This window comes from Phocoena phocoena, chromosome 10 (assembly GCF_963924675.1).
Source record: "Phocoena phocoena chromosome 10, mPhoPho1.1, whole genome shotgun sequence".
Taxonomy (NCBI): domain Eukaryota; kingdom Metazoa; phylum Chordata; class Mammalia; order Artiodactyla; family Phocoenidae; genus Phocoena; species Phocoena phocoena.
In genome coordinates this window covers 84,443,395-84,457,676 of record NC_089228.1, presented here as the reverse complement: position 1 = coordinate 84,457,676, position 14,282 = coordinate 84,443,395, and the positions used below count along the sequence as shown (strand labels likewise).

At 42.3% G+C, this 14,282-nt stretch overlaps 4 protein-coding genes and 1 pseudogene across 4 annotated transcripts; 2 read left to right on the top strand and 3 right to left on the bottom strand.

The window, feature by feature from the left end:
• Positions 1-3,351: 3,351 nt before the first annotated feature.
• LOC136129343 (histone H4) lies at positions 3,352-3,663 on the bottom strand. The gene has a single exon (XM_065885567.1). It carries the CDS (start codon positions 3,661-3,663, stop codon positions 3,352-3,354), a length of 312 nt encoding a protein of 103 aa, XP_065741639.1.
• Positions 3,664-6,493: 2,830 nt separating this feature from the next.
• Positions 6,494-7,129, top strand: LOC136129204 (histone H1.4-like). Its single transcript, XM_065885369.1, has one exon. It carries the CDS (start codon positions 6,494-6,496, stop codon positions 7,127-7,129), a length of 636 nt encoding a protein of 211 aa, XP_065741441.1.
• A 228-nt stretch (positions 7,130-7,357) lies between these two features.
• On the bottom strand, positions 7,358-7,772 carry LOC136129131 (histone H3.1-like; annotated as a pseudogene).
• A 2,755-nt stretch (positions 7,773-10,527) lies between these two features.
• Positions 10,528-10,920, bottom strand: LOC136128986 (histone H2A type 1). Its single transcript, XM_065885054.1, has one exon. The coding sequence runs from the start codon at positions 10,918-10,920 to the stop codon at positions 10,528-10,530; it is 393 nt and encodes a 130-aa protein (XP_065741126.1).
• Positions 10,921-11,237: 317 nt separating this feature from the next.
• LOC136128798 (histone H2B type 1-C/E/F/G/I-like) lies at positions 11,238-11,618 on the top strand. The gene has a single exon (XM_065884713.1). The coding sequence runs from the start codon at positions 11,238-11,240 to the stop codon at positions 11,616-11,618; it is 381 nt and encodes a 126-aa protein (XP_065740785.1).
• The last annotated feature ends 2,664 nt before the right edge of the window (positions 11,619-14,282 follow it).

Sequence of the window (14,282 nt, the reverse complement as noted above, 5' to 3'; positions counted from 1 at the left end):
ATCCTGGAGGCATTCCAAACTTTAGAGAAAAAGAGACAGCAAAAGATTCTAAAGAGTGACAAGTGAGTTTGGGAGAAAATCAGGAGAGCGGAGTCAAAAAAGTCAAGAAAATAATGTATTTCACCAAGGAGGACATGACCAAGTTGGTGTGATGTCTAGAAGGCTAAGAACAAACATGAGCTTTGGGTATAGTTAATAGAGATCCCTGGGAACTCGGGTTATGGGACTGAAGGGCGGCCCAGACACCATCTGGGACAACTTCAGTACTCAATTATTACTTCTTTCCTAGGAACAGCTCCACTCAGGGCTGAGCGCCATGTGTGGCCATTATGTTTTTACCCTCTGTCTTGGGCCATCATATTTGATCGATGCAGGCATCTGCCCAGCTGGATCAATCAGATTTGTTTTCCTAGAAATTAGGAAAAGGAACTGAAGAAAAAGATAGGACCGAGTATTCACTAATTGCTTAAGTGTGGTCAGCAAACTTAACTTTCAAGAGAATTTTTTTTTGTTTAAATAATCTGGAATTGTTTTTTTTTTTTATGTTTACATCCAAAAGAACTTCCATTAATGCACTTGCAACTTCTTAAGAATATATGTAAACTATATTTGTTAAACATATGCATAAACACATAATCCTATGTTTTCACTCAGTCCTCACGAAAATACGAAATTTCGCCTACATTACAGATAAGGGAACAGTGGTTAGTAATTTACCACAGACCACAAAGACAGAAAATGGTAATTCAAGACTTCAAGTGTATGTCTTCATGGTTCAAAATGCCACTTTCTTTTTCTCTGGACCTCTGAGGAATGTCATGAGAAATAAGAATGCTTATAATAGCAATAATAGTAGCCCAAACATGGAGCATTAACCATGTGCCATGCACTGGCCAAAATGCTTAACAAATATTTAATGTTATTCACCCCCAAACATGTAAGATAGGAACTACTGTTACCTCCATTTATGAGGAAACAGAGGCATAGAGCGGTTGGTTAAGACACAGAGACAAAGAATAAGCATCCCTCTGTACAAGCTTTCCAGCTCCTTTTTATCTCTGAAAAGGGGTATTGGGAATGTTTCTTGTAAACTTAATAAATGATTTATTCGATGACATAGACCCTGTTGAATATATTTATCAAGACTAGCAATGGAAGACAAGTTCAAAGGGCCTTAAGAAGAAATTCATGGACTTCCTCCTTAATCAGGCTAAAAAATAAACACCCCACTGTTTTAATTTACTTTTAAATCTCATGAGATACAGTCATTTTGGGCCTTCAGGCCTCTGAGAATCAAAATTTTTCCAAATGGGCTATCTTGCATTCTGAGTTATGAAGTGTTAAGACCTGATCTAACTTCTCGAGAATATATAGGTCTATTGCACATAGTGAATAAATGGTGACAAATTTACTCTTTTTCAATGTGTTCTTTATGCATTTTGTCTGTCCTTTCCTCTCTAGCCTTAAATTTTGGATCTTTACACCTCAGACTCTAAAATCCTAGACTCCAAGCTGTTGACAGGAATCCATGGAGCTCTGGGAATTCCTTTTATGAGCCCCATGAAATATCTATCTATGTCCAATATGTGTACTTTTTACCAGTTTCTCAAAGGAGCTTCTGATCCACATGTTGTTAAGAACTACTCTCCTCGGGGAAACAGTACTCTGAAATATCCAGATTACAACTGCTTAAGACATATGGATAGCCCGCCCACCCGTCTCTAACATGTAATGAGCCCCTATTCTGTGTTCTGTCTAGCATGGAACACAGTGGAAGAGATGTCAAGGAGAGAGGCTCACTTGGCATTAGCTTTCTTTGAAAGAGCTTTCTGGCCAATGGAAGGACAGTCATACTGGTAAATAAGTTGAGAAAACCGTATTTGGTATGATAAAGTTAAGTTGCTGTAACAGAGACTCAAAAATAAGTTAGCTTAAAGACAGTCCTGTTCATGGAACAGATACACTATGATTAGTCCAGCTCTGTGAGGCAGCTCTGCCCCTCCTGATCAATCAGGAACTCTTGTTCCTTACAAGTCATTGTTCTGCCACCCCTAGAGCCTGATGGTCTCTGCTGGGTCAAACAAGATCAGCACCTTCATAGCTGGCAGGAAGAGGAAAGGTTTTAAAGCCTGGGAGTGTCTTCTACTTACACTCCAAAAAGAGCACTTAGTCACATACTCCCGTCTGCTCCCGGACAAGCCAGCAAAGTTATCTCACACTAGGGAGCCACCTGTCCAGCTATACCTTATTATAATACAATGAACCACTTTCACTGGAAAGAAATACCAGTTGTATCACAATAAACCGAGATGTTTTCACAGAATAAAGCCCATTCTGAGGACACCAGAGAATACAGTGGCATGCTGACAATCCTGAGACTGTAGAAAGTTTACAGTAGGTAAGAAAAGGAAATGGGTAACCCACTTGAGAACTGCTCATTTTGCCTCATTTCCTGATGTGTAGAGAACAAGGTGGGATTTGACTCAGGAAGACCTGGATTTGAAAGGCCCAGTCCAGCACTTTTTGTCAGGATACATGTTATGCAACTCTCATCTATAATTTAAGGTAAATGTGCTTGTAATCAAGTCTAAGAATATTCAAGATAAAGAATCAACATAAGTTGGTAAACATAAACCTGTATATTTATATCAAGCATTTATATCAACCTTAATAAAAGCTTCTTTTGGATTGAGAAACCAGTAGCTTTGGACATGGGAAGACAGCTCAGAGAAGCAGAGACAAGTTGTCCTGTCTGCATTCCACTTTTAAACAAGAAGAAACCCCAAGTACTCTTTTATTTTACTTAAGTATAGTTGATTCACAATGTTAATTTCCAAGTACTCTTATTGTTTCTCTGGTAGAACTTGACTGCCTTCGACATATTTTATGTTGATTGATCATCCCCCTTTCTCCTCCACCATTTATCATGTGATATCCAAGAAGGCAGACTGTTTTAATGTCTTCAGCCCACAGAAGTGTCTACGTCCCATTTTCCTAGCATCAGGGTTTACCTCTTACCTCTTCTGTGATGTTCTCCACCTTTTTTCACTGACAGTTGTGCAAAATGTCATCTGCAGTTTACTGTCCTGTTGGTCTCCTAGCTATAAGCACACTAAATACATCGAATATACAGTTCGACCTGAGGTTATGGACGAGCTTTAGCGACCTACCTGAAACATACAAAAAAAAATCAGATAAAATCACCTTAAATCTACAGATTGTAAACAGTACTTGACCCAAACATCTTAAAATATTAGAACAGAAAGCGCAAAACTCTTTTGAGTGAAAGAATAGGTGGCCCTGAAAAGGGCCTTTGGTTTTAGTAGGCTCAGGGAGATGGCAAACAGGAGTTCAGCCACCAAAGCCATAAAGAGTGCGGCCCTGCCGCTTGAGCGCGTAGACCACGTCCATGGCGGTGACAGTCTTGCGCTTGGCGTGCTCGGTGTAGGTTACAGCGTCCCGGATCACGTTCTCCAGAAACACTTTCAACACCCCACGGGTCTCCTCGTAGATAAGACCAGAGATACGCTTGACGCCACCGCGTCGGGCTAAGCGACGGATAGCAGGCTTAGTGATGCCCTGGATATTATCTCGCAGAACTTTGCGGTGGCGCTTGGCGCCACCCTTCCCCAGCCCCTTTCCACCTTTACCGCGCCCAGACATCCCGAAAGTACAGCGATCACAGCCGCAGCGAAGTGATCTCCACAGCGCCACTTAGGAGTTTTATAGTAATGTGACGGACCTGTTTGAAAACTGCAAGAGCAGGGGCGGTGACCACATTCAGTTCCCACCCTTCGCTTATTTGTCCCTTGCTCAGAGCTGTGGCAACTATGAGGGGCGCCTGAAGCGACTGTGGATCCTGGAGTTGGGATTTAATAAATGCTCCTATATATGGGTACGTGTGTTTGTGCATCCGTACAATACGGGCAGCCGTTAAGTGGGGCAACAGATCATACACTTTCCACAAAGAAGCCTGATACTTGTTCTTCAGTCTTTCCAAAATATGAAATAATCAGTTAGTACACGCTGTTGTCCCTTAAAATGCTTTAAATACGGTTTTAAATAAATCATATCTTTATTGTTTAAGCTTCCATTAGTTTTGTCCATTTATGTTTGGTTAACTAAGCAGAGCTCTTTGGTATGCAGGCTGGATGACCCCATAGAGGGAACTAAAAATATAAGGTTACACGTTTAAGAGGTCAAGTCAGGTTAAAAATCACTGAGCGCTACATTGGAGATTTATAAATATGTATATCCCAAAGTGATAAAAACCTTGTTCTGCTGTAAGTCTAAGATTTATGGTTTGATTATATATTTAATTGTGGACAGTTTGTATCTGGCATTGTATCTGTCACTGCATTCTATTTCTGCAACCAGGTGGCATTACAGTGTCCGGTCAAGCTCTGGAGACAGCCTTCTCTACATACTAACTTGTGACCTTGGGCAGCTTACACTCAGTTTTTTTCCTTTCATCGATAAATGTTTAAGAAAGTGTAAATTATAGAGCACTTGAATTTAAAAGAGATAATCCAAATTGCTTAAAATAATATCTGTAAGTAAATAATCACTCAGCATTTTTTATCATGACATATTATAGTGTCATGTCTGCTCCCAACTCCTCCACTCAAGATTCACTCCTCTAAAGTGAAAGTCTAAGTGATTATCTAATTTACTAAAACCTTCTTTTTGAGGACTCCTCAAAATAATAAATACCTAAAGATTTAATTTCTGGTTAATTCCCTGGAGTTCCAGCTGACTTGGATAGCTTTGGCTTTTTCTCCATGGTCTGTGAAGAGGCCCAAGTTCATCAAAGCGGTTCCAGAAACAAATTCCAGAATGGCGTTCTTAACCTGGGCTATATAGATGGATTCAGAGCATCTGGAAACTTGTATTGAACAAAACCTCTCTCTTTGTCTTTACTTTATACTCCAAGTGAACCTTAGCATTTCCTCCACTTGTGAATGCAGGCAACAAACAGTGTGAGTGGCAGGACCTGTGCTATATTCATAACCATGTTGCAGTTGCAGCCGTCAATATCTCAATCTCTAATATTGTTTAAATATATTACACCTTCTAAACTGTAGTAATTCTTGGTCATATGGGTAATCTTGTTATTTAATGTATTAATAAAGAAGCACATGTTAATACTTCACCAATTTGGATATTTGATAAATTTGATAATGGTATTTTAATACAACTGTTTTCCTTTGTAATCCTATGTATATTATCTTAAGCACTGAAAAGCATTATTCTGGGAAGGGACTCATAAGGTTTATCAGAAATACAGAGAAGTCCATGGCTGCTTCAAAATAAACATATGTTAAAGACAAACAGTCTGAGGCCTGAAGAAGAAAATCAAAGTACTTTCTACCATCAGTCTATTTCCTACTGAACATAACGCATAACCTATAATGTGTTTCCTATAAACCTATATCCTTGCTTAAATAAGAAAAGTAGTAATGAATATAAATGCTTTTCAATTTCCCTCTCAAGGGAATTCTATATAAGTATGTGTGGGAGTACTGTGCGTGTGTATATTCCTTAATTCTTTTACTTGGATACTTTGCCAAAGTTTATCTTCCAAAGCATGACAGAACCCTGAACCCAAGAGCTTGTGAACATTTCAATAACTGATCCTTCCTAATAAAGTCAATGTAAATAAGTGAATCTGTAAAGCCCCATAAAGCGGTCCAACTCTATTTTATGCCTGTACCTGGACCTCCTCTGCCATCAGCTAGTGCAACACAAGCCCAACTACCACGTCAAGAGGATCATTGATTATTGCTTTTGCTATTTTCCTACATAAATTTTGAATGCTTAAAGCCCCCAAATTAACCAACCCTCTAAATAGTCACAAAAAGCTATGATAAAACTTTTCCAAACTAAATAATGACTTTTCTTATCAGATATTGCTGTTATTCCAAGCAGCCTTTACTACAGTTCTTGTACAGAAATCCTGAAAGAGCCTGTGTTATTTCTCCTCATATGAAACAGATTTCCCAGGTAAATGTCAAAGAGAATCAAGCAGTTGTTGAAGGCATGAAAAGCCAAAAACGTATAGAATGTCCCTTGAGAGCAAGCTATTGAAGACATAAAGAGAAGAATTTATATTATAAACAAAACTCAAAAAGTTGTCTCTCTGACCTGTGGATCTGTAGGAGTGTCGGGGGATTTTGAAAAAGGTTGAGACCAAAGTGATAAAAACTGGAAGAAGAAACTGTAAAGGTCTCAAAGCTTGAGCTGTCCCGGTTCATTGTAGAATATAACTGGTGTGGTTCCTCCACAGGAGATCTTTAATTTTTTGCTTTACTGAACTGTAACAAACACAACTCCGAGACAGAGCTGAGACTAGGTTGCTTTCAAGCTGGAAGCCAGCTGGGAACCAATCAGCGCGCAGTGGCGCTGTGTGTATATATAACACACACATTCTCGGTCTGGGTACTCAACTCTGAGTCTTTAATTTTTTTACTGTTAGGCATCCACACCAACAACCATGTCTGAAACCGTATCTGCTGCGCCTCCTGTTACTTCTGCGGAAAAGACGCCTGTGAAGAAGAAGGCTCGCAAGTCTGCTGGTGCCGTGAAGCGCAAGGCGTCCAGGCCCCCAGTATCCGAGCTCATCATCAAGGCTGTCAGCGATTCCAAGGAGCGCAGCGGCGTGTCCCTGGCTGCGCTCAAGAAGGCGCTGGCAGCTGGCGGCTACGACGTGGAGAAGAACAACAGTCGGATCAAGCTGGGTCTCAAGAGCCTGGTGAGTAAGGGCACCCTGGTGCAGACCAAGGGCACTGGCGCCTCGGGCTCTTTCAAGCTCAACAAGGAGTCGGCCACCGGGGAAGCCAAGCCCAAAGCCGAGAAAGCGAGCGCGACCAACCCCAAGAAGGCTACTGGGGCAAAGAAGCCCAAGAAGGCCACAGGCGCTGCCAGTCCGAAAAAAACCGCTAAGAAGACCCCGAAGGCAAAGAAACCATTAGCAGGCACCGGGGCCAAGAAAGTGGTCAAGAGCCCGAAAAAGGTGAAGACAGCCAAACCGAAGATAGCCAAGAGTCCAGCCAAGGCCAGAATTCATAAGCACAAGGTAGCCAAGCTTAAAGCGGTCAAGCCAAAAAAGGCGGCCCCCAAAAAGAAGTAAGAAAAAAAGACTTGAGTACCTTAAAGGCTCTTTTCAGAGCCACCCAATTAATCTTAAAGAACTTGTAACGCCATTTTTGCCGGAGGCGGAGGTTGGGAGGAGCGGTTTTATTTCCTCGCTCGGAATGGAGGTCCCCAGTGCACAGGAATCTTTCACAGAAAAGGTGGTTGGCTCTGAAAAGAGCCTTTGGGTTTTTCAGAGGTTGGCACTTAATCGGGAGAAACAAATCTACGCCCTCTCCCCGCGGATGCGACGGGCCAAGTGGATGTCCTTGGGCATAATGGTGACGCGCTTGGCGTGGATGGCACACAGGTTGGTGTCCTCGAAGAGCCCCACCAGGTAGGCCTCGCACGCCTCCTGCAGCGCCATCACGGCCGAGCTTTGGAAGCGCAGGTCGGTCTTGAAGTCCTGCCTGATCTCGCGCACCAGGCGCTGGAACGGCAGCTTGCGGATCAGCAGCTCCGTGGACTTCTTCTGGTAGCGGCGGATCTCGCGCAGGGCCACCGTGCCGGGCCGGTAGCGGTGCGGTTTCTTCACGCCGCCCGTGGCCGGCGCGCTCTTGCGCGCCGCCTTAGTGGCCAGCTGCTTGCGCGGCGCTTTGCCGCCGGTGGACTTGGCGAGCGGTCTGCTTAGTACGAGCCATGACAGATTTCCCGAAAGCAGCTAGCTGGTGGAAAAATGAAAGCCTGCCCCCCGCCCCACCTCCCACTGGTGTATATAAAGAGTTCCGTTCTGATTGGACAAGGCATTTGTTCCTTGCGGCTCGCAGTGAAGGTATTGGTAGCGAGGTTCACTCTCCGACATCAGCCTCCCTTTGAATGGCTGTTTTCAACCCTTTCTCACCTTTATCTTCCTTATGCTGTTTCTTTACAATGTTCTTTGGCTTTTCTCCGCAGAACTTAACACAAATTATTACAATGCTTAATCTTGTTTGCAGAATAAAAATTTTAAACTTTGGTACCTGAAACTGGCTTTCTTTTGATCAACTTTTTGAAAAGGCGTGTTGGATGTGATTGGCCAAGAGATTTTTATACCCTCATTCAAATGTAGTAAGGCTAATTTTACGTCAATTTCTTGTTTTCTCTTTTTAAACTCTTAGAGATTTTTTAAAATAACAAAATCCTTTCCTTTTATTTCCCCTTTTATATTACAGGTAAGTCGTGTTTTGGTAGATTATATATATGAATTTCATTTCAGGATAGTAAAGGGGATAGTTACAGTATTTGTTATAGAAAAAGAGTGTTGGGTCTGATAGAATTGAGGACCATCAGTTTAGGGGTCCAGAGATCATATGAAAGCAGAACTCCAGCCCCCTGAATACATCCTCCTCTACCTTCCCCATAAGACTTAACGTGGCTTGCCCTTAAGTCTTATGATGAGCCCTTGCACTGCATTCCAAGCTATCATGCACCAGTGTCAGTTTTCTGGCTTGGTGTAAGACCTGTGGCCACAGGAGGAGAAAGGGATCCCTACTATTAAGATGCATTGTGTTTTAAAGATATATGTAAGTTTCAGATTTTACAAAAACTAAAGAATTTACACCTATATAGCTTGTGATCTGATCATATGTCTGAGGGTTCTTTAGGGCCATATTCAAAAAGAGAGGGAGGGGAGAGAGGAAAGGAGAAAGAAAGAAAACTTTTTGGAAACGATTATTATTATTTACTATTAAGGAATCTACTTGTATGACTACCATGAATCCCAGGCTGGGTTAACAGTGAAAAGTTCTGGAGGTAACTACACCCCACTCTGGACAGTCTGGTCTCTCTACCACAGTCTTCTCTCTCTACCTCAAATGAAAGCCCAGCTGCATGAGTCCTCAATCTCTGAAGTCCTCTTCATGGAAGATGCCAAAGCCAGCTGTGTGAGAGGTTTTATCAGAGGAGAGGACGACTTTGTCCTCCCAGAAGACAAACCCTCTGCTTTCTGAGGCAGGTAGCAACCCCAAACCTGCGCAGGCCTCAATTCTTGAAGATTTTCGGAATGCACTAAAACCATTAACTCTGATTAATTTCATGCTTGCTATTATATTAACAAATGTTTACTTTTCACTAACTATAACATTCTCACATAAAAGCACCCCACTACGTTTCACAATTTCAACTGAGCTTCGTGTAAAATGGTGTTAAGAAAAACTCAAAACTTGTAAATGGTACACAAGTATGTCCCGAAAAGTCATGCTGAAGCCTTTGTTAAGCTCTGCCTAAACAAATTCTAGCTCCAGGCTATGCAGTATTGTATTCTTTTTTTTTTTTTTGTATTGGAAACAATTTATTAGGAAAAAATATGGAAGCTTTTTTTATAACAATTTTGATAAATACAAATGTTGACAAATCAGAGTGTATAGAGAGCATATTGGTTATTTGGGAAATTGTATCATAAAATGGATGGGCTCCACAAATTCTTCGATGTACTTGAAAAAAAGAGTGCTAAGTCATTTTGGGCTGTTGTCACAAAGTACCATAAACGGGACGGGGTGGGGGCTTGTAAACAACAAAAATGTATTTCTCAGTCCTAGAGGCTGGAAGTCTGAAATCTAGGTGCCGGGATCATCGCCTTCTGGTGAGGACTCTCTTCCGGGTTGCAGACTGTCAGCTTCTCATTGTGTCCGGCTGTTCGGCCACGTCCCAGTCGGGCAGCGGTAGGTCAGTGGAGCGGAGTCGGCCCGGGTCTCCTCCACCCTGAGGAGGGGTCGACCGGCACCGCGCACGAAGCGGCCCTGGCGGGAGGGAGACCAGGGGGTCGGGGGTCTGTGGGGAGCTTGACTCGCAGTCACTTCCGAGGGGACGCTGAGCCCCCAGAGCTGGGGGCTCACTGGCCTCCGCACTCCAACGAGGGGGTGGTCAGGAAGGAGGGACGCTGTCCCTGGGGCCCAGTATTTACAATGAATTAGGGCCCAGCTCAGTAGAGTTGAGACTGGCTATTAAAAACAAGTATGAATTACAGATCAACTTGTCCCACCAGGATGCAAAACAATTCCTTTCAACATGAGATAGTACTAAAGGAGTGGTTTAAATGATCTTGTAGGTCACCAACTAGATTTGCACCTAAACTTTCAACATTTACCAAGTATTATTCTACCATTATCTTTTTCTGAGGTTTAACAACTGAGGGCTTGCAGCATTGATGGACTTAATTACTTGTGATACAAGGTCTCTCTATATCATTTTTACTTAGCTAAAGAGTACTTTTTTGATTACTTTAAAGAGTATGATTAGTTTGCATTTCATAAGAGTGTAAACACATCTTCTAAGTTGACAAAATGTGATGAGAATCATTTTTAACAACCTGCTTAAATAAGGAAAATGTAAGCCCTTTTAATGAATACGTGGGTGGCTCTGAAAAGAGCCTTTGGTTAAGATTGATTCCTCAAAGATCAAGGATTTGAATACTGCAGTTTACTTGCCCTTGGCCTTGTGGTGGCTCTCAGTCTTCTTAGGCAGCAGCACGGCCTGGATGTTGGGCAGGACGCCGCCCTGAGCGATTGTGACTTTGCCCAGCAGCTTGTTGAGCTCCTCGTCGTTGCGGATGGCCAGCTGCAGATGACGCGGAATGATACGCGTCTTCTTGTTGTCGCGCGCCGCGTTGCCCGCCAGCTCCAAGATCTCGGCCGTCAGGTACTCCAGCACCGCCGCCAGGTACACCGGCGCGCCGGCCCCGACACGCTCGGCGTAGTTGCCTTTACGGAGCAGGCGGTGCACTCGGCCCACAGGAAACTGGAGCCCAGCCCGAGAAGAACGGGTCTTAGCCTTGGCACGAGCCTTCCCACCTTGTTTTCCGCGTCCCGACATCTCATCAATCTAATCAAGGTGCTTAGCGAAGAAGCAGCGAAACGAAAGTACAAATTTTCTTAACAAATGAGAAGCAATTATACTTCGAAGCCGAATCGTAAATTACACTGTTTGATTGGTTAAAAGGGTCTAAACGCTTGCAACCAATTAAAAAGGAGACCTGCTGTCACATAATTTGCATACCACCGAACAACGTGGAAAATTTATCCAATCAAAGTGTAAAGTTTTACATACCATATTTGCATACTAGCTCTACAAATATCCTGAGTGATGTTTCCACGACATGCTTTCTTCTTTAACTTGGCGTGGTGTTCGTCATGCCTGAGCCGGCCAAGTCCGTTCCCGCCCCGAAGAAGGGCTCCAAGAAAGCGGTGACCAAAGCCCAGAAGAAAGATGGCAAGAAGCGCAAGCGCAGCCGCAAGGAGAGCTATTCTGTGTACGTGTACAAGGTCCTGAAGCAGGTCCACCCGGACACCGGCATCTCGTCCAAGGCCATGGGCATCATGAACTCCTTCGTCAATGACATCTTCGAGCGCATCGCGGGCGAGGCGTCGCGCCTGGCACATTACAACAAGCGCTCGACCATCACGTCCAGGGAGATCCAGACCGCCGTGCGCCTGCTGCTGCCCGGGGAGCTGGCCAAGCACGCCGTGTCCGAGGGCACCAAGGCTGTCACCAAGTACACCAGCTCCAAGTGACCCCAGCAAAAAAGTGCTTTTCGTGGTTAGTCTCAAAGGCTCTTTTAAGAGCCACCCACTTTTTCAGCACAAGAGCTGTAATGATTCGGTTCTAATATAACTGATAATAGACTCAATTTTAATTTATTGAAACGAACTTGTTGCTAACACTTGAAGTACACAGCATTTTGTTTTGAAAATAAAATATGTATTTACTTTCTAGGTAAATGGTAGCATAGCCTTCTCTTGCTTTCACTGCTCACTTTGGCTACAAGGCTAGCCAAGTGTGGACATGTAAGTATCATTTGAACTGCTGTGATGTAGTGTGCCCTACGAACTGACCCCATGAAAAGCGAAGAGGATTTAAGAAATCCTCTTAAATCCTTGGCAATGCCTTGTTAGTGCTGTGTGGTAGTAAGAGGAATATGTACATGCATTCGATTTGATTAAAGCAGTATAACTTTTCTATGTATTAATGGGGAGCAGCACAGTTAATGTGCATAAAATTGAAAAACGAGTATCACTGGTTCCAGGATAGGACCATTTAATTGTAAGGAGAATTTTTCCAAGGTTTGGCTAATGAAAAGTTAGACCATTGCCGAACCCACTGGCAGTTCAGGAAAGAAATACCCTTAAAATATTTTGGTGCCTCCTCTCCCTTAAATTATGTTATTTTCTCTCAGGGTGGATGTTATGATTATTTTGCCCTAGTCAGAAAAAAAAAATTTTTTTTTAATGAAAATAATTCATACCACCACCACTCTTCTGTCCTATGTATACATATATAACAGTCATGAAAATTGACACTTTTCTCATAATCACAAACCTGCTTAAGTTTATAAACTGCCATAAATGGCATCCCATATGGAACAAATACTAAGAATGTATTTACAACATATTTTTAGGATTCCAACCCTGGTAGGAAAAAAGTACTAATAGTCTATAATCTTGTGTAATTAATGACTACCAGGCTTCCCATTCCCAACACAACACATAAATATGCACACACAACATACACAAAAAAATGCATAAACATTCAAACAATACATATAAAGAACAAAAGCAAAAATTTTTTAAATGTAAAAGAATGAAAACTAAAAATAACAGATAGCTGTATTTGAGAGTTTATGTTATTGTAAATAGTCAATTTTTGCTTTCTGTAGTCCCAGAGGTAAACATCTACACCAGGTCTATATGAGCTTTAGGGGAGTATATGAAATCCAAGAAATTACATACAGTAGTGTGTCCATATGTTCGTCTTCCCACCAGAACCGAAAGTATATAGCATTCTGTCAAATTCTAAAAATACTCTCACTTACTGTGCTAGGCAGAATGATGCCTCCCCACTTACGTCTTACCTTTTAATCTCTGGAGTCTGTGAATATGTTAGGATACATAACAAATGGGAATTACGGTGGCAGATGGCACTGACTTTAAATAGGATTATCCTAGGGAATTCCCTGGAGGTCCAGCGGTTAGGGCCCCACGCTTCCACTGCAGGGGACATGGGTTCAATCCCTGTTCGGAGAATTAAGATCCCACATGCTGTGCTTGGCCAAATAAATAAATAGGATTATCCTAGATAATCCAAGTGAACCCAATATAATTACAAGGGCCCTTAACAATGGAAGAGGGAATCAGAGTACAAAACCAGAGAGATGGCAATGTGAGAAGAATTTGGTCAGATACTGTTGGCTTTCAAATCTAGCAAAGGGCTGTGAGCCAAGGAACAAGGAAAATCCTCCAGGAGCTGGAAAAGACAGGAAACAGATTTCCACTGTTAGAGGCCCAAGCCCTCTGACACCATTTTAGTTCAATGAAATTCATTTCAGAATATTGATCTAAAGAACCATAAAATTATAAATGTATTGTTGTAAGCCACTGTATTTGTGATAATTTGTCAGACCACCAATTGAAAAGGCACTCACGTTTAAGAATTATTGATTAATGTATTCAATGAGCTTTAAGATTATAACTACATATGTTTAAATTTAACAGTGTAAGTATAAAAATGACTATAGATACAAGTAAATTCTTCCTAAAGTTGCAGGCTCACATAATTTTGACATTGTTTTAATTTTAACAGCGGCAATTTACATTTCCTTTTTGTTCTTCAATTTTTATTTACTTTTGGCTGCGTTGGGTCTTCGTTGCCGCGGGCTACGCGTGGGCTTTCTCTAGTTGCAGTGATCGGGGGCTACGCTTTGTTGCGGTGCGCGGGCTTCTCATTGTGGTGGCTTCTCTTGTTGCAGAGCACGCAGGTTTCGGTAGTTGTGGCTCACGGGCTCTAGAATTCAGGCTCAGGCTCAGTAGTTGTGGTGCACGGGCTTGGTTGCTCCGTGTAGGATCTTACAGGACCGGGGCTCGAACCCGTGTCTCCTGCAGTGAGAGGCGGATTCTTAACCACTGACCACCAGGGAAGTCCCCTACGTTTCCTTTTCAGCTAGTGTGTCTAGGGTGTCTGATTTTAACAGCAGAAAGTCTAATTTCATGGAGCAGCACTTTGTTCATTCATTATAGTATTATTACTTCTGATTATAATACTATATCAAAAAGCTTGTCTTCATTATATGTAAAGTGTAGGAGTAATGGGAAAATTTACCTCATAATGTCCATAAATAACTTCATGAATTGCAAATCAAATTGTAATGTTTGCTTTCATTGTAACTACTGCATTTGTTTACA